At 46.2% G+C, this 26351-nt stretch overlaps 1 protein-coding gene across 15 annotated transcripts in view; it reads left to right on the plus strand.

Moving 5' to 3' along the window:
* Nucleotides 1-26351, plus strand: part of TP53BP1 (tumor protein p53 binding protein 1) — a 117162-nt gene that overhangs the window by 11256 nt on the left and 79555 nt on the right. For 12 of the 15 annotated variants that reach the window (XR_014785446.1, XR_014785447.1, XR_014785448.1 and 9 more), the window contains exons 3-9: nt 4090-4147; nt 7339-7526; nt 8408-8519; nt 9013-9104; nt 11358-11491; nt 18631-19756; nt 20159-20278. Coding sequence is in view for 12 of the 15 variants with exons in the window: in XM_084817837.1 (XP_084673963.1) it covers nt 4090-4147; nt 7339-7526; nt 8408-8519; nt 9013-9104; nt 11358-11491; nt 18631-19756; nt 20159-20278 (1830 nt within the window). In the remaining 3 variants the exon portion in view is untranslated. The remainder of the gene's footprint in view (nt 1-4089; nt 4148-7338; nt 7527-8407; nt 8520-9012; nt 9105-11357; nt 11492-18630; nt 19757-20158; nt 20279-26351) is intronic. The other 3 variants (XM_084817829.1, XM_084817833.1, XM_084817836.1) reach the window with 1 other exon arrangement.

Consider the following 26351-nt stretch of genomic DNA (forward strand, 5'->3'; position numbering starts at 1 on the left):
TGGACCGAATTACTTGAAGGACCACCTTCACACCTTCCAGCCTTTCCGCACATTAAATCAGCAACACCCTTCTCACTTGCCCACCTTTCAGGGTAATTAGGTGGGCAAGTACACAGGAGAGGGCCTTTTCCACATTGTTCCCACACCTGTGGAATAGGTTGCCATCGGGGCTCCGTCAGGCCCCATCATTGCAGGCTTTTAGGAAGGCCCTGAGGACTTAACCTGTTTACACTTGCCTTCCCCTGATTTATATTTTATCAGACTGTTCTGTGTTCTAGCTTCAGTTCTGTTGTAGCATTTGTCTTATGCTGGTGTTTGTTGGTTTTATGAATGTTTGCTTTTTTATTATCATAGCAGTTTCTGTTACATGAATTTTAGTTTTGTAAGCTGCTTTGGGAGACCTTCTGCCCTGAAACGCAGCCTAGAAATATTTTAAATAAAACACATAAAATAAAAGCTAAACAGCAGCATTGAGGCCTAGCAGTTTTGAGGAAAAAACAAAATGAAGGAGGCCACTCTCAGATAGAAGCAGTCACATATACGTGAGAGACTGTTTTAGCTGTCGAGCAGATCCATCTTCTATATTAGAGTGCTGATTATTTTGTATAGGCAAAGTCCTCGTCCCCACCCCCCACTGGAGTTTTAGAACCTTTCAAATAATATGGGGGCTTTGAGCCCATATCAATTCTTTATAGTCTTTGCAAGATAGTACTAACCTTTCCTGTATCCTGGACATCAGAAATGTCCAAACAGATATTAATTGGCCGAGGCCTGGAACACTGATACCTGTTCACTAATGTATCTTTTAAGAAAGAAACCTTCAACTTTCCAAGACTGGAAAAGCACTAAAACTGCCAATTATCATTTCCTCTTCGTCAGAAGGGGCACTGACTCTAATCTTTTTACCATGAAAAAAATATTTTGAGAAGTTCTTTTGTTTCGAGTAATTTTAGGTAGCTGATAGAGAGTGTCATCAGCGAAATTTGTGATTCCCCAGATTTGGGACAGCTCCCCACCACCCTATAATTCTAAATTGATTGTAGGCTTTGGCATAGACACTACATTCTCTGTTGTAGGAGCCAAGCCTAATTATTTATATCATACTCTAGTGAGAACCATTTTGCCAAAAGGAAAAATGAGACAAAACAACACTAAAAAAAGAAGGTAGGTATGTGCATACTGAATCAGTACGTTAATCTCACCGCAGAAAAGAAAAAAAAGTATTATTTATATTTAAATCTTTTTTGAAAACTTAAATACTTGGCTGAGTGTCTTCCATCAACCTTCAAGGCCTAAAATACCTGCATAGGAGGTGGAGCAGAAGAAACGGCAACCAAACTGGGCAAAAGGGCAGCTTCCTGTGTTCCTAAAACTGTTCAGTGGATTGTTATGTTAGTGTCATGAGTACATCTTGGCTGGTAATGTAGCACACACTGCCTGTATGTCCTTATGCCTGTGCCATTTTGAAATATTCATGAGATGTTACTTCTTAAACTAAGGGCGCAGTCCTGTGGGGTTCTGAACTTGGATGCGACCCACTATCCAATGCAGGGCGGGCGGAGCATGGAGGGGATCTTCTCCTCTGTGCTCCAGCCGCCCTGCATTTGTGGCTAGACAACCAATTTCAGCTGTCTAACCAGGGCACCTCGGGGTGGGGTGGAGGCCAGACAGTGCCTAGGAAGTGGTGTACTGGCGCTTCCGTGGTCTCCTCCCTGCCCCCAGGAACACTCCCTTTTCGGCCGTTCTGTGCTGTTCTTCTGGGCTGGGGATGACCCGCGCCTCCTATGACGGGGAGGGGTTGGGGAGTTGGATTTCTGGGAACCGAAAAATCCTATGGCTGTCTAGATGCTGTCTAGAGACCATAGGATTGCGCCCTAAATTTATTTTTTCAAAGACTGAACATTCCTGTAGTACCACTGCAGGGGGAATGCTCATTGACCCTTTAAAAATTGGATAGAAAACCTGGGAAACATCAGGAAGGCCAGCCCATCTGCTGCCATCACAACTCATAGGGAGGGGCCATAGCTCAGTTGTAGAGTCCCTGGTTTGCATGCAGAAGGTCCTGGGTTCAATCCCTGGCATCTCCAAGTAGGGCTGGGAATGACCCCCGCCTGAAGCCCTGGAAAGCCATTGCTGCCTGTCAGTGTCAACGGTACTAAGCTAGATGGACCATGGGTCTGACTCTGTATAAGGCAGCAGTGTCCTATGTTCCTTCCTAACTTGGGAGGTTCTTCTCAGCCTTGAGAAGAGAAGACTGAGGGGAGATAGGATAGCGCACTTCAAGTACTTGAAAGGCTGTCACAGAGAAGAAGGCCAGGATCTCTTCTCGATCACCCCAGAGTGCAGGACACGGAAGAATGGGCTCAAGTGACAGGAAGCCAGATTCCGGCTGAGTATGAGGAGAAATCTCCTGACTGTTAGAGCAATACAAAAGTGGAACCAATTCCCTAGGGAGGCGGTGGGCTCTCCCACACTGGAGGCGTTCAAGATGAGGACAGCCACCTGTCGGGGATGCTCTGACCTGGATTCCTGCATTGAGCAGGGGGTTGAACTCGATGGCCTTGTAGGCCCCTTCCAACCCTACTGTTCTGTGATTCTCTGAGTTGTTTCTCTTTCTAATGCTAAAATATTTGCTCCACGTCTTCCATGTTGAAGCTAGATGTTTCTGGTTAGAAAGAAGAGAGACTCCTCCAACAAAGCTAATTTCTTGACAGCATGGCTGCTCTCCAGGGTGAATGGTTTTAAATCAAGACAATTTCTGCAAAGAAGAGGCTAACTTAAATAGTTCATTTAAATAAAGTTTCTCATTGATACTATATATATTGCCTAAAAATTAGTGCAAATTTACTACTAATTTTGTTGTAAATTACCTTGAGTTTTTCTGAGAATAGTGTCTTAAGAAATTTAATAGATGATAATAAAGAACGTACAGCAAAATGGAACATTTTTACACTGTCTCATTCTTACAACAGGCCTTGCATTTGTTTGTTGTGTTGTACACATTTTGCAGACTTCCCTTTATAAAGGGAATGTCTTTAAAATATTCCCAGTATAGGGTCTTTGTTACAACCAGTAGCCATGAAAGTTTGTGAGAAGTATGGGAATCTGAGCACTGGACGATCTCTGCTTTTTTCCAGTGTTGCTCCTTTCCCTCACTCTGCCTTGGCCCAGCCTCACCTTCACAAAAATAAAGCAGAAAACAAATATCCAGTGCCCATGACTGAGTCAGAGTAAGGTTTGATAGGTATTGTGTTGACTAGACTAGTTTTATCTTCATCAGGTGAAAATGAAATCCGTATGTTTGGTAGGCAGTGTGTAAATAATTTGAGAAACGTTCAAGTTGTTTACATCAGGGGTGGGCAGCATATGGGCTGTATGTGGCCCCCCTGGCTTTTTTGTGGCCCCAGCTCAGCCCTGCTGCTGAGTTAGCTGCCGAAATTTGACAGCGTGGTGGGAAAAAAATGATTTTGCTTTGAATAAGGTGTGCGGGGGAACACACACCTTGTTTTTAAGTAAAATCATGGTGGGGGATGGGTTTGCTGCCACTGTGCCAGTGAATTTCATCAATGTAAGGGCAGGGGCGAGGCCCTTGATGGGGTCCAGGGGAGCAATGCAGCCCTTTGAACTCCTGAAGTTGCCTACCTCTGTTTTACACAGAAAACCTTTGATTCTATGGATCTGGTAGAGGCATTGATGCAGTTTAAAAACCAACTGTAGAGTTAGCATGCTGTTGTTCAGATTATTTAATATTAACCTAGATATTCTTTAAGAGAGATTTTGCATTTCCATTTTTTAAAAAACCCTTAAAATCTGATTTAATTTAAATCCAGTATTTTTTTTAATCCACTGTACTACCCTTTCTGCAACAAGGGTTGCCTTTCTATTCATCCATACTGGCTGTTCCACCAGCCCTGAATCCAGGTTGATGCTGATTTAGCACTTTAACTGAAATCTGTTTTTGTCATTCTCTGGAAAAGCCCTTAGAATGCAAGTTAGTGCAATTCGGTTGTGCCTGTTGTGGCAACCCAAGAGAGATGATGGGTGAAAGTCAAGCGCAAATTCCTGATTCTTTTTCTGTGCTACCTACAGGTCAAATTGCTGCAGCTTTGGGTGAAATGACAAGATCTGGGAGTGCCTGTCCTGAAAGGTAAATATCTGCTTGATTAATTCTTATGTCTGAGCCTGCAGAAAAGGGGGTACATCATTTATTTATTTTCTTAAAACATTTGTATTCTGCCCTTGAAACCCTAGAGAGCTGGACTGGGACCCCAGGCAGGCTGGATTTGGCCCACAGACCTGAAGTTCAAGACCTTGCCCTATAACCCATCACCATTAGAATCTACCTAGTGAGTAGTTTAACAAAAGGGATGGAAGAACATTACAGCAGACTTGATTAAATGTCAGCCCAACTTGACTCTACAGAGTCTATCTGAAATTATTAAATATATTAAATTAAAGGAATGTTATACTTTCATAAATATCTCTTCAGTGACTGAAGAAGTTACTTTTGCATCAAAGCCCATTTCTCTCATAGACATTTGAACTGGGTAAGATCTCAGGGCGGCGTACAGATAAAATCAATGTAAACACTGTAAAACAATATTTTAAACAGCTAAAGTGTAAACATCAGGGGAAACCCTCTTGCCCTCCTGGGCCTCTTGATTTCACCTTTAAAAGGCAAAGCTGCAGTTGCTTTGCCTTTTAAACAACCGGAAAGCATAAAGGTTCCATAAATTCATTTGTCTGCTCACCCTCAGTGAATACCCATATTCCCCATTTGACAAGAAATCCTGTTTTTGTTAAAGCCCTGCTTGTGGGAGAGGTGCTGATTTTACCTATTTAAAATATTTTAATCCTGCTCCTCAGCCAAAAATGGCTCCTGGAGCAGCTTTCAATCAGTCAGCAAAAATGTCAGTCTCCTGATGCTCCATTTATCCCTTGTTTTTCACAGAGGAAAGGAGAGCTATGTGTTTGTTCCTCAGAGTAAGCATTTTGCAAAAAGCACTAGGAGAAACCTCCAGCAAAATCCGAACAAGAAGGGAAAGCGACTGCCTGGTCTTGTCCATTCCCCGTGGAGGAAGGAAGGCAGCCTTCGCCTTCCTTTGGGATTTTGCAGGAGGCACAAACGCGGACCTGCTGGCACTTTAATGAAAGCCACACAGCAGCCCAGCTTTAGCCCCGAAGCATCTCAGCCCCAGTGGCAAATTGTCAACGTAAAAAGAATTGAAGCACACACATGAGGGATGTACTAAAGCTGAGGGTCCTCAGTGCATGGATGAGATGGTTGTGTAGAGAAGAGGAGTTGGATTTATTTATTTATTTAATTTTATTTATTGCATTTATATCCCGCCTTTTTTTCCTGTTGCAAGAAACCCAAGGCGGCTTACATGATCCTCCTCCATGATTACATGATTTGTTAGGCACTGGGGGGAAATTTGGAATGAGCTGGGCCTGTACAAAAGGGATGGACTCCACTTGAATCAGAACGGAACCAGACTTCTGCCTCTGAACATCAAAAAGTTGGCAGAATACCTTTAAAACTGTTCCCTGGGAGAAAGCTGATCGGCTCTGGAACTTCCAGTTCAGGCTGAATCATCCCTAGGGTATGAAGGTGAAAATGTTTCTCTTTGCACAAATGGGGACAGGGGAAAAAGAGGTCATGAACATACAGTAAAACATAGCAAGTCAAAGAGGATGAAGGGCCACAGGGGATAATGCATATGCCAGTGATGCTTGGACAGCATGTATAGGTGTCTTTGTGGTAATACTTGAAGCCTCCAAGCTGAGATGGGAGAATTGGGGTGCTCGGCTTCAAAGGACAACATAGATTGAGTGAGCATAATCGAAACCTTGGTAGAATGGAGAGAACCAGTGGGATGTTGTCATCTCTGAATGCAAACCCTACAGGGAGGGCAGGGAAGCGTGTGCACTGCGGGGCAAGGTGTAACTGCATGTCAGAGAGGGCATAGCATCTCAGAAGGGGCTGGCTCCTCCGTGGAATTGCTGTGGTGACAATACCAGGCCTCGAAATAATTTAGCGCTGGGGACATGCTGTCGTCTCCCCTCCCTGACCGAAATGCTCAGGGTGATCTTGAGATGGGGAACACAACCAGGAAGGCATTCAAAGGAGAAAGTGTTGCAGTGATGTATGACTTCAGTTACATTCACCCACATAGACTGAATAAATGTATGTTCTAGTCATGACAAAGGAAGAGAATTCTAGATAGCCTGAATGACTGTGCCCTAGAAGTTGGTCAGTGAACTGAGCAGAGGAGAGACGACCCTAAATGGTGCCCAGAAACTAGTGCAACATGTGAGTGTTGTTGAACCAACTGAAAGCAGTGACAGTGCTATCACATGTAATTTATATGTAAGTGGAAAATTTCCAAGGAAGACCAACACCATCATAATTGACTTCAGAAGAGGAAACTTTTTTTTAAAATGAGGGGATTGATGAAAAGGCAATTGAAAGGGAAAATCAAGAGGGTCAAATCTCTTGAGAATTCCTGGAGGTTATTCAAACCCCCCAGAATGGAAGCTCAGCTAGAGTGTATATTGCAAGGGAGGAGAGGAAGCGCCAGCTCCAAGAGCTTGCCGGCCTGGTGAATGAGCAGCGCCACGGAAGCTACTAGAAGCAAGGCAGCTTCCTTCAGAAAATGCTAGTCTTGCAAAAAAGATTTTGAGGAGCATATTGCTAATAATGTTAAGACCAACAATGAAAAATATTTAAATATATTCTTAAATATATTCTTTATAAATAAAGAAGCAGAAAACCGGCTGGGGAGGTGGTTGGTCGGTTGGATGAGAAGGGAGTTAAAGGCGTTCTAAAGGAGGATTAGGAAATTACAGAGAAGCTGAATGAAATGTTTGGATCTGACGGAACCATGTAAGACAAATAGCTGTATCCAACACAGGAAAGAACTTTGAGGAACTAATGCAGGTAGTGGTGACAAGAGATGAAGTTCTGGACTTTACTGTGAAATTGAAAAGAAAGAAATCAGCAAGTCCAGGTGGTATCCGTCTGAGAGTTCTAAAAGTTCTTTTTATTGAGGAAAAGGCTATCAATGACAACTAGTCAGGATGGCTGTATAATACCTCCAGTATCAGGGGCAGTATGCCTCTGTAGGCCAGTTGCTGGGATCACGAGTGGGAAGGTGCTGTCCATGTGGGCTTCCCATGGGAATCTAGTTAGTCACTGTGGGAACAGAATCCTGGACTAGATATACCTTCATTTGCTGGCAAAGGTGATGCATGTCCTATTGTTTAATCACCAGAGAAGTTGTTAGCTCGTATTCATACTATACTGCGTGCATTATTTGCTTACACTTATATTCCTAGTTCAGGGGTCACGCCCAGCAGCTTCCCTAGAATTCTACAGCTCCATAAAGGATCTTCTGGAAGCCCAACTTCTACCTGCCATCCACTTGATAGAAGTTCAGAAATGAAGGATCCCTCGGTTTGGCATTCACAGGAAGCTGAGGTCTTATCTACTCAGGAGGATATGTTTGGCCAGAGCAGTGCAACAGGTGAAAATGGACTGCATGGCTCTGTAGTGTTGCCTCTTCCATCTTAGAGGTAGAAACAGAATGGTTTGCTGCAGCTTTGTTTATCCAGATATCTGTGGAACATTTAATGCCCTTGGGAAAGTTTAGTCATTTATACAGGTTTCCGGTGTGAGGCAGAAGGTAGATAGGGGAGGAATTGTAGGAAGTTGGAATGTGGATGGTGGGAATTCAGTGATGCAGATGAAGCCTTCTTTTCACCTAAATGCATTTCAGAATGCACATTTACACAACCCTCTTAATGCCCATCTTGCTGCTGTTGCTTATCTCTGTTTTTAATACTGTAATGTTTGTGTGTGTGACTCTGAATATGTAGTGACATGGGTTGCCAGTGCTGAACAATACAGGGCTGTGAGATTCTAGCAGGGGCTTCTCAAAGCATAGTGCATCAGCTGCATTGTTGACTTTTTACAGCATCCTGAGAGTTTCTGTTTTCAGGGAAATACGCAAAATCATTCTTTTGTGACTGCATTAAAAACAACTGCACAGTGGTTTAGGAACATACAAATTGACCTTGCAAAAGGAAGCAGTTTCTCTAGATGTAGAGATTGCAGCCGTTCTACTGGACATCAATATTTGATGGTGATGCAAGCAATGTGAAACATTCTTCAGTCCTGTTGGATGTATTTAAATTTGCAGTCATATTTTTGCACACCACAAAGCATAGGTGTTCTGCAGCTTTAAGCAGGTGCAATAAGATGTGTAAATTGACCCTGAGATGTAGGGAAAATACAGTTGAAGTTGGGAGGCAAATTTCCAAGGCAGCTGGAGTATCTCTTGGGTTACTTGACAAAACTGCATAATAGTTCTGCTGCTTAATTTTGATCACCTCTTGTTTGGAATAGCTCTAGATGGTGGCTGTGCCATGTCCAGTGGGGAAGAGGCAGGTTCTCCGATATCTACTCCTGCTGATCCCCTGCATGTTCTTCATCTTTCTGGACAGGGGCCTCTTTCCATGTAAGCAATAAGCCCATTCAGGCTGCTTGTGTTACCTACACCCTTGAGTAACTTGTTATCAGCTAACTGATGTTTCACCTCTTATATCCTTGCCTCCTGAATTCAGTAATAGAGTCAATTTTACATTTGCTTATCCCTGTATTGATTGGCTTCTTAATTATATCTGCCCTTTGAAATACTTGCTTTTTCAAGATCACTTGCTTTCTTTTTTGTTCCCTCTTTCCCATTTTTATTCTCCTTGACTTTGGCTAGGTTCATTTTTCTCCCTTGTAAGTTAATGTTCTTAGTGTTTCCTGAAGAGAGTCACCCATAAGCTCTTCTTATCCTTAAGGAGGCACAGTGTAAGCTGGGTTCTGGCCTCTGTCTACATATCTCTGCAGTGGATTTACTCAGATGTCTTAGGTGGAAGTTACCTTTCTCTTGTAAATTTGCAGAGGCAGAAGGAAAATGGTGCAGCTGCGTGCTTTCTTTTTTGTTCCTTCCCCCCCTGTAGTGGTGCATCAGGTCTTACTACACCATCGCCTGGTGTCTTGCAACCCGTGCCTCTCATCATTCCAAGAAGCCCAACAAACCAGGAAACAGAAGGTATGTCATCCCTTTCTGCCGGGAATCTTAGTTGGCCAAGGTATGGTGTTATTATTAAAGCATTATTAAAGATAAAAATAGTAAGCATATAGAAGGACAAGCCCTGCTAAAAAAGAATCAGCACGACTTCCTCAAAGGTAAGCCCTTTCTCACTAACCTTTTAGAGTTAACCTTTTAACCTTTTAGTTCTTTGAGAGTGTCAATAAACATGTAGACAGGGGTGATCCAGTAGGCATTGTTTACTTGGACTTGCAAAAGGCTTTTGACAGAGTCCCTCACCTGAGTAAACTTAGCAGTCATGGAATAAGAGGAGAGGGCCTCTTATGGATCAGTAAGTGGTTAAAGAAAGCAGAGAGTAGGAATAAATGGTAAATTTTCCCAATGGAGGGAAATAAATAGTGGTGTCCTACAGGGATCTGTAGGGGGACCAGTGCTTTTCAACTTATTCATAAATGATCTGGAACTAGGAGTGAGCAGTGAAGTGGCCAAGTTTGCAGATGACCCCAAATTATTTAGGGCAGTTAAAACAAAAAGGGATTGTGAGGAGCTCCAAAAGGATCTCTCCAAACTGGGAGAATGGGCATCTAAATGGCAAATATGGTGCAGTGTAAGCAAGTGTAAAGTGATGCATGTTGGGGCAAAAAATCCCAGCTTCAACTATAACCTGATGAGATCTGAGCTAGCGATGACTGACCAAGACAGAGATCTTGGGGTTCTGGTGGACAGTTCAATGAAGATGTCAACCCAGTGTGCAGCTGCTGTAAAAACAAAGGCAAACTCCATTATAGGCATAATTGGGAAAGGAGTTGAGAATAAAACTGCCAATATCAAATCTATGGTGTGACCACCCTTAGAATACTGTGTACATCTGGTCAATGCACCTAAAAAAAGATATTGTAGAGCTGGAAAAGGTGCAGAAAAGGGCAATGTCAGGGTGGAAACTGAGCCCATAGAGCCCCAGAGCAGTTCTGATTCTGAGGAGGAATAGCAATCCGTGGGAGAGGAGCTCTCTCATCTCTCACAAGCACAGCAGCTGGCAGAGATTCCTCCTGCCAGCATTCCTGGGATAGGTAGTGACCCTGGCAGTGAGAGAGTGCTGGAGGGGGGCTTGCTGGACGCTCGGCGCAGATGCAGGGAGCGGCGACAGATGGAGGACGCGGAAAGGAGGCGTTCCGCTCGTTTGGTGCTCAAACAACGGTCGCATCCCGAGGACCCAAGGGAAAGAGGGAGGATCTCTCCCTAGCCCATAAGTTCAGGGTCTTCCTGTGATTCTCCTTCAAATGGGGACCAACTGCCTAACCTGGAGCATAGGCTACTCTGCTATCTTTCCCCAGTGCTGTTCCTTGCTTAGTCGCTGGTGATTCGCATCGGAAAGAGTCATAAAGTAATAAAAGAATAAAGCCTTGGAAAGAATCCTCGTCGTCTGTGTCTTGAGTTGGCCATTGGAAGGGACTGCAAGAGGCAGCTAGGGCTCTCCTGACAGGCAACTACAATGATCAAGGGGCTGGAGCATCTCCCCTATGAGGGAACGTTACATCAGCTGGGATTGTTTAGCTTTGAAAAAAAGAGGGTAAGGGGAGACACGATAGAGGTGTACAAGAATATGCATGGTGTTGAGAACGTGGATCGGGAGACATTTTTCTCCGTCTCTCATAATACAAGAACTTGGGGTATCCCATGAAGCTGACTGGTGGGAACTTCAGGACAGAGAAAAGGAAGGGCTTCTTCACAAAGCACAGAGTTAAACTATGGAATTTGCTACCACAAGATGTAGTGATGGCCACCAAGGCAGATGGCTTTATTAAAAGGGATTGGACGGCTATCAGTGGCTACTAGTCCTGATAGCTATATGCTACCTCGAGTATCAGAGGCAGGATGCCAACACCAGCTGCTGTGGAAGACGGGTGGGAGGGTGCCATTGCACTCGTGCCCCGCTTGTGGGTTTCTTGTGGGCAGCTGATGGGTCACTGTGTAAACAGAATGCCAGACTAGATAGATCCTTGGTCTGATCCAGCATGGCTCTTCTGTTCTAATTATGAGATCTCAGTAATGAAGATACTCTGGTTTCTTTCCTCTTCATTTTGAGGGAATAGGGAGGCACCCCTTCTTCTTGAGTACTGAGGTAGGAGTGCAGAGAACAAGTCAGCACCCTTCTCCCTTCGCAGTGAGATGTTTTGCCCCAGCAACAGGAATAAGTCTGTCCTGTTTTGCAGAGGGAGTAACCTTCCATTCTTCCACCATCCTCTGTTGCAGCAGGAAAGCCAAAAGAAGAGTCTATGGAGACTAGGACTCCAGGGCTCTCTCAAGCATCCTCATCTGTCTCTCAAGGTGCACCAGGTTTTGCTCCAGCAATCATTGCCATACCGTCGCAGCCAGAGTTCTCCCACGTAAGTGATCAGAAGATGCCCAGCACAGAGACTGTTCTCCTTCAGGGCTTATTTTGGGATGCATGTGGGTGGTGGCGGATGCAACACCTTTTGTTAATTCAGTGATCTTAACTGAGTTCAAATTTGCACCTTTGCTGTCTAGCGGGTCAGAGGATAAAGTATGACCAGCATAACATTTTTTACAGATTCAAGATTACAGTAAAAAGAAATCAAATAGTTTATTGATATTTAATACTTAAAAATAATATCTAGAGATAGAAAATATTATTAACTTGGACAGACACAGTAACTTTAGTATTTAGAAAATATGATAAATGGTCAGTGCAGGTCATAAGAGAATGATCAACAAAACAGTATAAATGGCATAAAAATAGTACAGAAATGTCATTAACAAAATATCAAAGCAATTTGAATAGTAATCTTAGGCCTATCTCTTCCTTCAGCCCATAACTTGACTATTATTAGACTATTCTACTATAATAGTAAAATTCATATCTATCAATCCAGTACATTGTTGGGTCACAGATCCTTTTATCTTCATCAGAACTGGAACAATAGAAAGGAAAAAGCAAAACCTGGATTGCAGGGTGGGGGTGGGGTTGGCAGCCGGGGAGAATGGGAGGATAAAATGATACTGAGAAGTGGAATACAGTGAAGTGTGTGGATTCCTCCTCCTCACTAAAAGTGACCCGGAAGCCCTTTTTATATTGATCAGAGATGGGATCATATATCTGAAGGTTTACATCAGTTTGATAATGAAGCACGTGGGCCAACATTTTATTCACCCCACATAAGTCATGGTCTTTATAGGGAAGAAGTCACCAGTTCTTTCATTGTCTTTCCATTGCTTTATAAACACATTCCTTATCAACACCTTTTTTCCAAGGCAGCCCAAGTATTTCAAAATCTGCAGTGATGCTTGTTGATGCTCCTTTGGCAACTTCATGTTCTTTGTCCTTTCTATCAGACCCGATGCCAAGGTCACACTTTGGCTTTTGCTAAGATTTAGCAAAATTCCAAGCAGTTTACACAGAGCCACATTGTTCCATGCTGGGCGTCCCTCTTAAACTATCATGGCTGCTCCATATACAGTCATGTGAAAAAGAAAGTACACCCTCTTTGAGTTCTATGGTCTTACGTATCAAGACATAATAAAAATCATCTGGTCCTTAGCAGGTCTTAAAATTAGGTAAATACAACCTCAGATGAACAACAACACCTGACATAGTACACTGTGTCATTATTTATTTTGCAGAAATAAAGCCAAAATGGAGAAGCCATGTGTGAAAAACTAAGTACAACTTAAGATTCAGTAGCTTGTGGAACCACCTTTAGCAGCAATAACTTGAAGCAATGGTTTTCTGTATGACTTTATCAGTCTCTCACATCGTTGTGGAGGAATTTCGGCCCGCTCTTCTTTACAACATTGCTTCAGTTTGTTGAGGTTTGCGGGCATTTGTTTATGCACAGCTCTCTTAAGGTCCCGCCACAGCACTTCAGTCGGGTTGAGGTCTGGACTCTGGGCCATTGCAACACCTTGATTATTTTTTTTTTCAGCCAATCTGTTGTAGATTTGCTGGTGTGCTTGGGATCATTGTCCTTGGCCAATTTCGGCCAAGCTTCAGCTGTCGGACGATGGCCTCACATTTGACTGTAGAATACTTTGGTATACAGGGGAGGTCATGGTCGACTCAATGACTGCAAGGTGCCCAGGTCCTGTGGCTGCAAAACAAACCCAAATCATCACCCCTCCACCACTGTGCTTGACAGTTGGTATGAGATGTTTGTGCTGATATGCTGTGTTTGGTTTTCGCCAAACGTGACGCTGCGCATTATGGCCAAACATCTCCACTTTGGTCTCGTCTGTCCAAAGGACATTGTTCCAGAAGTCTTGTGATTTGTTCAGATGCAACTTTGCAAACCTAAGCCGTGCTGCCATGATCTTGTTAGAGAGAAGAGGCTTTAACATGCTAACTGAGGCCTGTAGAGTCTGAGGTGTAACTCTTGGATGTTTTGCAATTTCTCTGAGCATTGCACGGTCTGCCCTTGGGGTGAATTTGCTGGGACATCCACTCCTGGGAAGATTGGCAACTGTCTTGAATGTTTTCCATTTGTGAATAATCTTCCTCACTGTGGAATGATGGACTTTAAATTGTTTGGAAATGGCCTTATAACCCTTCCCAGATTGATGGGCAGCAACAATTGCTTCTCTAAGATCATTGTTGATGTCTTTACTCTTTGGCATTGTGTTAACACACACCTGGATGCTCAAGACCAGCGAACCCCTGAGACTTCAGCTTTTATAGAAGTGGTCACACTTGCTGATGATCAGTTAATCAAGGGCATTTCATAGAATAGTAGAGTTGGAAGGGGGCCTACAAGGCCATCGAGTTCAACCCCCTACTCAATGCAGGAATCAGAGCATCCCTGACAGATGGCTGTCCAGCCTCGTCTTGAACTCCTCCAGTGTGGGAGAGCCCACCACCTCCCTAGGTAATTGGTTCCATTGTCATATTGCTCTAACAGTCAGGAGGGTTCTCCTGATGTCCAGCTGGAATCAGGCTTCCTGTAACTTGAGTCCATTATACTGTGTCCTGCACTCTGGGATGATGGAGAAGAGATCCTGGCCTTCCTCTCTGGGACAACCTTTCAAGTACTTGAAAAGCGCTATCATAGCACCCCTCAGCTTCTCAAGGCTAAACATGCCCAGTTCTTTCAGTCTCTCTTCATAGGGCTTTGTTTCCAGTCCCGTGTTCATCTTTGTTGCCTTCCTCTGAACCCTCTCCAGCTTGTCTGCATCCTTCTTAAAGTGTGGTGCCCAGAACTGGACACAGTACTCCAGATGAGGCCTAAGCAGTGCTGAGTAGAGGGGAACTAGTACTTCCTGGGATTTGGAAGCTATGCTTCTATGAATGCAGCCCAAAAGAGCATTTGCCTTTTTTGCAGCCGCATCCCATTGTTGGCTCATATTCAGCTTGTGATTGACAACAATTCCAAGATCCTTCTCGCTTGTAGTGTTGTTGAGCCATGTATCCCCTATCTTGTAACTGTGCATTTGGTTTCTTTTTCCTAGGTGCAGAACTTGGCATTGAAACCTATTAAGTGTCATTCTGTTGTTTTCTGCCCAGCGCTCCAGCCTATCAAGATCACTTTGAATTTTGTTTCTGTCTTCCAAAGTGTTAGCTGCCCTGCCCAATTTTGTGTCATCTGCAAATTTGATCAGCATTCTCTGCAACTCCTCCTCCGAGTCGTTAATAAAAATGTTGAACGGCACTGGGCCCAGGACTGAGCCCTGCGGTACCCCACTCGTTACCTCTCCCCAGTTTGAGACGGTCCCGTTGATAAGCATTCTTTGAGTCCGATTCTGTAGCCAACTGTGGATCCGCTGGATTGTTGTTTCATCTAGCCCACTTTGAGCTAGTTTGCTCATCAGGAGATCATGGGGCACTTTGTCGAAAGCTTTGCTGAAGTCGAGGTATATGTTGTCCACAGCATTCCCACAGTCCACAAGGGAGGTGACTTGATCAAAAAATGAGATCAGATTTTTCTGGCAGGACTTGTTTTTGACAAATCCATGTTGGCTTCGAGTAATCACTGCAGTGTTTTCAAGGTGCTCACAGATGGATTGCTTTATCATCTGCTCCAGAGTTTTCCCAGGGATTGATGTCGGACTGCCTGGTCTGTAGTTCCCAGGTTCCTCCTTTTTACCCTTTTTGAAGACAACATTTTTACCCTTTTTGAAGACAACAATAGGGACAACATTAGCCCTCCTCCAGTCATCTGGCACTTCATCCGTCCTCCATGATTTCTCAGAATAGACAGCGGTTCTGAGAGTTCTTCTGCCAGTTCCTTTATTTCTCTAGGATGCAGTTCATCTGGCCCTGGAGATTTGAACTCATTCAAAGTAATTAGGTGTTCCTTGACCATATTCCTATTGATCTCAAGCTGCAATCCCGCCCCTTCAGCCTGTACTTCGCCTTTGCCAGGGGGGTCATAGACCCTCTTTTGGGAGAAGACTGAGCCAAAGTAGGAATTGAGCACCTCTGCCTTTTCTTTGTCATCTGTTATCATTTTGTCATCCTTATTTAATAGCTGAACCACCATTTCTTTCCTCTGCCTTTTACTATGCACATAGCTGAAGAAAGCCTTTTTGTTGCTTTTAGCATCCCTCGCTAACCTCAGCTCGTTCTCAACATAAGCCTTCCTGACGCCATCCCTGCAGTTCTGTGCTACCTGCCTGTACTCTTCCTTTGTTACTCGGCCTTCTTTCCACTTCCTATACATGTCATTTTTTGTTTTCAGGTCATCTCTAATCTTTTTGTGGAGCCACATTGGCTTCTTCTGTTGTCTTCCACCTTTTTTCTTGTTGGAATTGTTTGTAATTGTGCCTTGAGAATTTCCTTTTTTAAAAGCTCCCACCCATCTTGGATTCCTTTTCTCGTTCACGTCGCTTGCCATGGGATCTTACTGATCATTGGTCTGAGTTTATTAAAATCAGCTTTCCTAAAATCCAGGGTACGCGTTTGACTACACTTAGCTTTTGCTTCCCTTAGAACCAAGAACTCAAGTACAACATGGTCGCTTTCCCCCAGAGTTTCTGTATCTGCTACTTTATTCGCTACGTCATCTCTGTTGGTTAAGATCAAGTCAAGGATAGCCGATCCTCTAGTTCCTTCCTTTACTTTCTGTAGGAGGAAGTTATCCGCCACACAAGTCAGGAATTTCCTGTAGGGGCTGTGTTTTGCAGAATTTGTCTCCCAACAAATTTCGGGGAGATTGAAGTCCCCCATGACTACTGCATCATGCTTCCTTAAAACATTGGCTATTTGCTTTTCAAGAGTTTCATCTTTGTCTTCTCCTTGATTGGGTGGCTGGTAGTAGACTCCGACCATCAGGTTCCTTTTATTCTTTGCTCCATTTATTTTGATCCAGATGCTCTCGATGGGGCTACCAAGCTCCTCCTCCTGTATTTCTGTGCAGAGATATGTATTTTTCACATACAGTGCAACCCCACCTCCCTTTCTGTTCCTCCTGTTCTTTTTGAACAAGTTATATCCTTCAGTTGCTGTATTCCAGTCATGAGAGTCATCCCACCAAGTCTCAGTTACACCTGTCAAGTCATACTTTCCCTCCTGTATTAAGAGTTCACGTTTGTTCTTTGTTTCCCATACTCTGGGCATTAGTGTATAGACATCGAAGACCATGTGCTTCACAGTCTGGCTTTCTTCCTACATGTTTGAGAAGAGTATTATTGGGCGCTATTAGAGCTGTTCTCTCCGTTGCGGTGCATGAGCCTTTGTCTATTGTTACCTCCAACTTTACGTCTCTCTCCCCCGTAGGATTCAGTTTAAAGCCCTCCTGATGACGTTCTTCATGCTGTGGGCAAACACATTCTTCCCATCCTTTGAGAGGTGCAACCCGTCCCTTGCCAACAGTCCATCTTCCAGCAAGTATAGCCCGTGGTCCCAGAATCCAAATCTCTCTCGTTGGCACCACCTTCGTAGCCAGTCATTCACCCAGGGTATTTTTCATTCCCTTTCTATCCCTCTTCTAACTACTGGAAGTATGGATGAGAAAACTATCTGGGCCCCAAAGTTCTTGAGTTTCTTTCCCATTTGATTAGCAGCGCCTGGCTGCTACTTAGCCTCTTCATACCTATGGAAGCAGTAAGGGTGTACTTAATTTTTCACACATGGCTTCTCCATTTTGGCTTTATTTCTGTAAAATAAATAATGACACGGTGTAATATGTCAGGTGTTTTTGTTCATCTGAGGTTGTATTTACCTAATTTTACGACCTGCTAAGGACCAGATGATTTTTATTATGTCTTGATACGTAAAACCATAGAACTCAAAGAGGGTGTACTTTCCTTTTCACATGACTGTATGGAGAATCAAGTGGTCCCTTGGGCCTAGCAGGATCAAACAAATACCCTTGATAGAAGTGAGGAGTGCCCCAAACGACTTGTCTGATGGCTTGATGACCCTCTCTTTCCCATGTGCTTTTGTGTCGCAGAATAATTTTTGGGAAGTACAGAAAGTAAAGCAAGCCACAAATGTCTATGTTAGCCTGGATGTGAGGTTACAAGGATAAGTTTCCTGACCTGCTGCTTTGACAATGAAGAGTGGGTTCCCCAGCTGAAGGCCAGGCCCTGAGAGAGAAAAACAGGAGCTGATGTATTACAAAGGATGTTGCTTGTTTTCTCACCGTAGTTGTTTTGAGTGGGTTTTGAGCTGAGGGAGGAAGGAAGGGAAGGGGCACATACCAGGCATTGTCCTGCCCCCACTGGAGGGATCCTCAGAGGAACTGCTGGAGCTCCCAGAAAGTGAGGGCACCCCAGATCAGTCGCTGTCACCAGAGCAGGAGGAGCCTGGGCCCTCAGGGGAGATGGCTGCAGGTCCATCCCTGTCAGGGGGAGGGGTCTCTCCCTCTGATGCAGGGGCTGAGCAACCTCCGGCCCCCAGGAGCATCATCACCTGAAGTGACAGGCTGATAGGACTCCCGTGAGAAGGAGTGGTAGCTTGCAAAGAAGGACTCTTCTGGAGAAAGTGACTCATGAGCAGAGCTCTGGCCAGAAAGCTGTAATGTACTGCAGCTGAGTCCTGGATGGGGCTCAGTAGGCTTTAGTGTTAAAAGCCTTCAGTGTCTGCCTAGCCAGGGCTGGAAACAGCGTCTTTACCAGGTCCTGGTGCCTCGTATCCTGTTTTCCTGACATTGCCTTGTGACTGAGCCTCCATGCTACTGACCTTGGACTCCTGCTTGACCCTGCTTCTTGGGCTGCATGTTGTAGCTGACTGTTCATCTGTGTTTTGACCTTGGCTGCTCTTCAGAGCTCCCTTTTGGATGGCTTCCTCTTGCCTGATAAAACTGTGCTTTTGATCATTGCCCGCTGATTGACTTGCTTTTGGGTTGCCCCTAGTTTAGCCTGAGCCAAAGTAGGGTGGGCATGTGTGTGGGTTTGGCCGTATCCCTGTCATGCATTGCAGGAAGCTTTGCTACGCAGCTTTCCTGATCCTTGATGGAGGCTCCTACTTTGTGCCCTTCCTCTTCATCCTACTAGGCTGGGCTTCGTAGTCATGGTGGCAGCATGTCAGGCGTGCAGCTGTTCCATTCTGAACCTTCTTTTTCTTCCTTTTTAGGACACCTTTCTCGCGACTCCAAGCTTAGAGGAAGGGCCCAAGGCACAGACAGAGGAAGGAGGTGGTTCTGATGCCTGTCTGCCAGCAGATGGCTCTGAAGCCCCCAAGGCAGCAACAGCACCTTTCACAGAGGCCCGTTTGCCATTGCACTCAGGCGAGGCCTGTGCTTTGGCCCTATCTGCCAGTGAATGCAGCCAGTCTGTTGCGGGGGAGGGCAGGGTTATGCATCCTGAGGAAATGGCCGCAGCACCTTGTGGTGCTTTGGCGGAGGAGCTTTGCTTGGTTGACCACTGCAGTGGACAGCCACTTAATGAGGACAGTCGAACCATGTTTGTCCAGGCAACAGGAGGCTCCTCCGCTCTCCAAGTTGGAGTTGGAGATGACCTTGGAAATGAGGGCAACCTATTGGGCAAAGGAACTTTGGTACTGGAATATGCCGCTGTTCCAGAGACACCACATGAGGAACAAGGAAAAGCTAAGTTGCTGAGTGAAGAAGGGATTCCCCTTCACTTGATCCTTTCTCAGGAAGGAAAGGCAGCACAACAAGCAGAATCCTGTGCAACCGGAGGAAACTCTCAAGATGTGCCACAGGCAGCTGGAGAGCTGGCACACGCTGAACCAGAAAATTTAAAAGGAGACTGCTTGGAAGACTCCACAGAGGCCACTCTTGAAGGGCACTGCACACCCCAGAGGGCTGGCCCTAGAATGGTGCTGAAGCTCTCCGAAACCCAGCCCCAGTCTGTGCTGGAGGGCATTGGGTCCCAGCAGAGGGCCGAGCAAGGAAATGGGCCTGAGGGTGGGGAGCAAGCTGGGGAGAAGAAGAGCTGGCCGCTGCTGCCTCCAGGAGAAGGGGGGGATTTGCCAAGGCCCAAGCAGGACCAAACACCAGAGAAGAGGCCAGCAGCACTTCAAGGGCAAGGCAGCAGGGGGCCAGCCACCCTTCCAGGGAGCTGGATGATCACAGATGCTGTGCTGGGGAGCCTGCCCCTGCCGGGGATTGTGCAGCAGGCAGTCCATCCAGGGAATGCGGCGGACCAGGCGGAGAGCCAGCAGAAGCCACGTGGGCTGGCGGGAGAAATGCAGCTGCGCCAAAGGGCCCCTGACATGTCTGCTAGCTTGCCCATCGGTAAGTGTCCTGGATGTCCTGGAGCCTTGTGTGTGTCTGCAAGGGAGGAGCAGCAGGAAGTTTCCTGCTTGAGAGGTGTCCCTGTAAAGCAGGGGTGGGTGGGCAGCACAAGGGGCACATGTGCCCCCCTTTAGCTGCCACTGGAGGATTTGCAGTGGTGGCAAAAAAGGTAAATTTTACTTTAAAACAAGGCGTATGGGAATGCATCTCTTCTCCCACCGCCTGAGCTGACAGCTTGGCAGCATTTAGCCTTCTGGATGGAGCCCTTGGCTGCCATCCAGTAGCCTCCTGCTCCCATCTCTGGCATTTGTTGGGGGTGTGCCTGGCTGTGCTCACAGCACTGAAGAGCAGAGCACAGCAAACTCCTGGAGTGAGCTCACCACCTCTCGCATCTTGTTTCAGAAAGCCCCTTTCATTCTACCTTACTGAAGGAGGGAGATGACATTCAGCCCCTGACAAACATCACTCCGCCTCTTATTGGCCAGCTTAAAAAAGGCCCAAGACGACACAGCACTCCTATTGGTGAGTGGGAGATAAAGTCATGCACCATGCGCCTCTGCTGTTCCGGGGAGGGGAGAGGGTCAGAGAATGGGGGGGGGGGGAGTTCTGCAAAATGTATGTGGGGGGATGGTACATCCTTCCTGGCAGCTGGCATCATGAGAAATGCAGCTCATTTTCTGCAGTTCCAAACACCTTGCTTTGTCTTCATTGCAGGAGGGGGTTGGGTGGGGAGAAAGTCTGCTTGTAGAGCAACAAAGAGGGAGAGGAAGGAGTGAAGCAATCCTGGCTGCAGCAAAACCCAAGTGGGGAAGCAAAGCTGCATTTATCCAGGGAGAGGGAGAGTCCTTGAGGCGTTACACCGGGACTGTGGGCACATGTGGCAGTTTGTGAAAACAGGTGCTACGGGAGGCGTGGCAGAGGACAGTTAACCTGCCCCAAAGTCTGGAGTACGCAGCAGAGGTGGGGTCTAAGCAGCAACATGCTGAGTAGCTCCTTTGAATCCACAGTTTTCAACACCAGCAGAAATCTATTTCACAGTAAAATGTGTTACTTTTTTTAAAAGGGAGGGGTAGGGCATCTTGGCGAGCACCAAGAAAGGTGTCTGGACCCACTGGAGCCCATGGGCACCACATTGCCTGCCCCTGCGTTACATTGTCCCACCTTATCTGTTGTTAGCCCTGATGGCAGCGAAGGCTCTCAGGCATGGAGAGGGCTTTCACATCGCATGCTGCCTCTGGGGTCAGCAGTGTGGTGTCCCTGAACACCCCCTTGGTACCCACTATGGCCTGACCAAAAATGTGTTTTAGATTTTTTTTTAAATGATGTTGAGCAACAGCACTCTGGCCTCCAGCTGCCTCACCCTCTTTTCCCTTGCCCAGACCACCTCTGGGCTCCACATGGGCCTAGAGAGACCACCTAGCTGCGAGTGCTGCAGGACCTGGACCCTGTTCCTCTGCCTGACTTTCTGGTGGCCCGAGTATGTGCCTGGGAGGGAGGATGTTGGGCCAAGTGGTGGGACCTGGGGAGGGGGGGGCGACAATCAGTATAGTGACTGGTAGAGGGAGATGTGGCATTATGAGGAGGACTTGCCAGGTAAGGGGAACATGGCCCAGACAGTTAATGGCTGTGCCGTGGTCCAGTCCCCCCTGCACTTGCAGGTTTGGTGGTTGCACTATCAGCCTGTCCTTGGGTCTCTGGATGCTGCTTTTTAAAGGCCAGATTGGTGCAAAATGAAACCTCGTTATTCATGACTTAATAGTGGATGAGGTGGTTGATCTGGCATGTATAACCAAGATGGTGGGTGAGCAGGGAGGAGTCAGTTTCTCCCAGCTATGCCCACCGGGGTACTTGGTCCAGCATCAAGGGAGGCTTGAGTGCTGGGGAGGGGGGTTTGCAGTGGTCTGTAGGAGCTCCATATGCCCCTGCAGGCTCCCTGTCCATGTGACTACTGGTCTGGAGTGTTTGCATCTTGTATTGGATCAGCGGGACAGATTGGGGATTCTGTTGGTGTACTGCCCACCCTGCTGCTTAACAGACTTCCTAGCTGAGCTGACGGAGGTGGTCTTGGGTGTGCTGTTGAGATCCCCTAGACCGTTGGTTATGGGGGATGTCAACATTTACGCTGAGGGCACCTTATCGGGGGTGGCTCAGGATTTTACGTTCTCCATGACAGCCATGGGACTGTCCAACATGTCATCAGCCCAAGACATGTAGTGGAGCATACTCTAGATTTGGTTTTCTGAACTGGACGTGGAGATCATCATAGAATCATAGAATAGTAGGGTTGGAAGGGGCCTACAAGGCCATCGAGTCCAACCCCCTGCTCCATGCAGGAATCCAAGACAGAGCATCCCTGACAGTTGGCTGTCCAGCCTTGTCTTGAATGCCTCCAGTGTGGGAGAGCCCACCACCTCCCTAGGGAATGGGTTCCCTTGTCATATTGCGCTAACAGTCAGGACGTTTTTCCTGATGTTCAGCCGGAATCTGGCTTCCTGTCGCTTTAGCCCATTATTCCGTGTCCTGCACTCTGGGATGATCGAGAAGACATGCTGGCCTTCCTCTTTGTGACAACCTTTCAAGTACTTGAAGAGCGCTATCCTATTTCCCCTCAGTCTTCTCAAGGCTAAACATGCCCAGTTCCTTCAGTCTCTCTTCATAGAGCTTTGTTTCCAGTCCTCTGATCATCTTTGTTGCCCTCCTCTGAACCCTCTCCAGCTTATCTGCATCCTTCTTAAAGTGCGGTGCCCAGAACGGGACACAGTACTCCAGATGAGGCCTAAGCAGTGCTGAGTAGAGGGGAACTAGTACTTCCCGGGATTTGGAAGCGATGCTTCTATGAATGCAGCCCAAAAGAGCATTTGCCTTTTTTGCAGCCACATCCCATTGTTGGCTCATATTCAGCCTGTAATGGACAACAATTCCAAGATCCTTTTCGCTTGTAGTGTTGTTGAGCCATGTATCCCCCATCTTGTAACTGTGCATTTGGTTTCTTTTTCCTAGGTGCAGAACTTGGCATTGATCCCTATTAAGTGTCATTCTGTTGTTTTCTGCCCAGTGCTCCAGTCTATCCAGATCACTTTGAATTTTGTTTCTGTCTTCCAAAGTGTTAGCTGTACCGCCCAGTTTTGTGTCATCTGCAAATTTGATCAGCATTCCCTGCACCTCCTTCTCCAAGTCATTAATACAAATATTGAAGGTCACTGGGCCCAGGACTGAGCCCTGCGGTACCCCACTCGTTACCTCTCCCAAGTTTGAGAAGATCCCATTGATAAGCATTCTTTGAGTCTGATCCTGTAGCCAACTGTGGATCCACCGGATTGTTGTTTCATCTAGCCCACTTTGAGCTAGTTTGCTCATCAGATATCATGGGCCAACTTGTCGAAAGCTTTGCTGAATCGAAGTATATGATGTCCACAGCATTCCCACAGTCCACAAGGGAGGTGACTTGATCAAAAAATGAGATCAGATTTGTCTGGCAGGACTTGTTTTTGACAAATCCATGTTGGCTTCGAGTAATCACTGTATTATTTTCAAGGTGCTTACAGATGGATGGCTTAGAACCTGCTCCAGAATTTTTCAAGGGATTGATGTCAGACTGACTGTTCTGTAGTTCCCAGGTTCTTCCTTTTTACCCTTTTTGAAGATGGGTACAACATTAGCCCTCCTCCAGTCATCTGGCACTTCCCCCGTCCTCCATGATTTCTCAAAGAGAATAGACAGCGGTTCTGAGAGTTCTTCTGCCAGTTCCTTTTTTACTCTAGGATGCAGACTCCAACCACCAGGTTCCTTTTATTTTTTGCTGCATTTATTTCAACCCAGATGCTCTCGATGGAGCTACCAAGCTCATCCTCCTGTATTTCTGTGCAGAGATATGTATTTTTCACATACAGTGCAACCCCACGTCCCTTTCTGTTCCTCCGGTTTTTTTTTGAACAAGTTATATCCTTCAGTTGCTGTATTCCAGTCATGAAAGTTATCCCACCAAGTCTCAGTTACACCTATCAAGTCATAATTTCCCTCTTGTATTAAGTGTTCAAGTTCATTCTGTTTGTTTCGCATACTCTGAGCATTAGTATATAGACATTGAAGACGATGTACTTCATAGTCTGGCTTTCTTCCTACATGTTTGTGAAGAGTATTATTGGGTGCTTTTAGCTGTTCTCTCCATTGCGGTGCATGAGCCTTCGTCCATTTACCCCCAACTTTATATCTCCCTTCCCCGTAGGATTCAGTTTAAAGCCCTCCTGATGAAGTTCTTAATGCTGTGGCCAAACACATTGTTCCTGGCCTTTGTGAGGTGCCACCTGTGCCTTGCCAACAGTCCATCTTCCAGGAAGTATAGCCCGTGGTCCCAGAATCCAAATCTCTCTCATTGGCACAACCTTCGTAGCCAGTCATTCACCCAGAGTGTATTTCTTTCCCTTTTTATCCCTCTTCTAACTACTGGAAGGATGGATGCCCCAGAGCAGTTCTGATTCTGAGGAGGAACAGCAATCTGTGGGAAAGGAGCGCACTCATCTCTCACAAGCACAGCAGCTGGCAGAGATTCCTCCTGCCAGCATTCCTGGGATAGATAGTGACCCTGGCAGTGAGAGAGCGCTGGAGGGGGGCTTGCTGGATGCTCGGCGCAGATGCAGGAAGTGACGACAGATGGAGGGCGCGGAAAGGAGGCGTAGCGCTCGTTTGGCGCACAAACAATGGTCGTGTCCCAAGGACCCAAGGAAAAGAGGGAGGATCTCTCCCTAGCGCATAAGTTGAGGGTCATCTGTGATTCTCCTTCAAACGGGGATCAACTGCCTTACCTGGAGCTTAGGCTACTCTGCTATCTTTCCCCAGTGCTGTTCCTTGCTTTGGCGCTAGCGATTAGTATTCTGAAAGAGTCATAAAGGAATAAAGTCTCTGAAAGAATTCCTCGTCGTCTGTGTCCTGAGTTGGCTATTGGTGGGGACTGCAAGAGGCAGCTAGAGCGCTCCTGACAGCGCTAGGCTCGCTGCTAGGCTTATGCTCACCTTGCCAGCAAGTGCTTGGCTCACTACTGGTCTTTTAGAGGTGGCTGTTTTGTAATCCAGAGGAGGCCAACGTGCCAAAAGTCAAAGAAGATCTCACACGAGAGCAGGAAAAAGGGCAACAAAGCCAGTACCATGATAGCAACCAGAGATGTTCTTCTCTTTCCGGTCCAAAATGACTCAAAGGGCTGATGAATTCTGTGTTAGGGCACATCCAACATTGGGGCGCGTCATCACCAGGGGGCAACACTTTCTTGCAGTGGGATGCGGGAATCCAGGTAGGCTGTCTTCGCAGCTTCACAATGGTGTGGGTGGTCAACAGCACCCGATGGGGTCTTTTCCAGTGAGGCTCAAGGGAAGACTTTGATGTAGACTCAGTCTCTAGGCTACAGGTTGTGACACTGTATCGTAGGAACGTCTGGAAGCACTTTTTGACCTGTGAATGGAAAGCCTTCACACACTTCATTAATTCTTGGCAATAGTTCAACACAGTCTCACCACTTACGTGCAAGTTAGTCAGATGTTCTTTGATAGGTGTTGAAGACAGGAGTCTCATGGGTTTTCCCATAAGGATTTCATGGGGACTGAGTCTAGTCTGTTGGTGCGAAGTGGCATGCATGCTCAGCAGGGCCAAAGTTAGAGCATTGGGCCTTTTAAGTCCAGTTTCCGCACAGATTCTGGCTACTTCGTTCTTTAAGGCTCCATTCTTTCTTTCTACCAGCCCTGCTGGCTGGGCATGGTAGGGGCACTGGAAATGCTTTTGAATTTGCAGTGTATACACAACTACTAATACGTATTTAAAAGAACAACATTTCTTCATCTGAATTAAATCTATTTGCATCTTAAAAGAAAGCTTACATGTCTCTTAACTCTTGATTCAGTCACTCTGGTTTCCAGGGGAGTGACGGAGCACCGTACTTTGGGGCTGGTTACCTGAGCAGGTGGTGCACTTTTTCCCTCTCTCAGACAAGAGCAGGTAACAGGCCGATTCGCTCAGGATTCTATAGAGCAAGTCTCACTAAGTTAGAGAACAGTCAGAAAGTACGCACCCTGGCAATATTGCCGGTTGCCAAAGCGCCTGAGTTGGGAAGAAAGTCTATCCTGAACTCGGTCATCAGTGACTGTATTGAAACCATTGCTGCCGGGGCCAGTGCCATTGCAGCCCCTTCCACGATGGGCCTGCTTCCTGTGCAGAGGTCTCCTATGACTCTACCTTTGGCCTCACCACAACAGAGTCTAATACAAACTCAGTTGCAGACTTGGCTGTCTATCCCTGAAGCGACGTCAATGCACAGCCTATCCTACAATCGGCAGTAGAACCACAAGTGTCTGAGACAGAGGACTATGAATCTGTCTCTACTTCTGAGTCATCGGGTCCACTGTCACTTTCTTCACTTGATGCTATGGTAGGGGCGAGTGAGGCCATCTCTCCTTCTGAGGATTTGGGCCAGTTCACTGACCAAGTCCTCAGAATGGCACAGTCGCTGAGGCTTGAAATGCAGCAAACTGCCCCATCCATTGAGGACCCGGTCTTCGATGCTGTGAATGCAGACTCGCATAAGCCAGGGGCTATTCCTTTGTTGCCAACT

Source organism: Heloderma suspectum, chromosome 11 (genome assembly GCF_057233095.1).
Source record: "Heloderma suspectum isolate Gila_16-S chromosome 11, 16-S_ref, whole genome shotgun sequence".
In the NCBI taxonomy this organism is placed as follows: Eukaryota; Metazoa; Chordata; class Lepidosauria; order Squamata; family Helodermatidae; genus Heloderma; species Heloderma suspectum.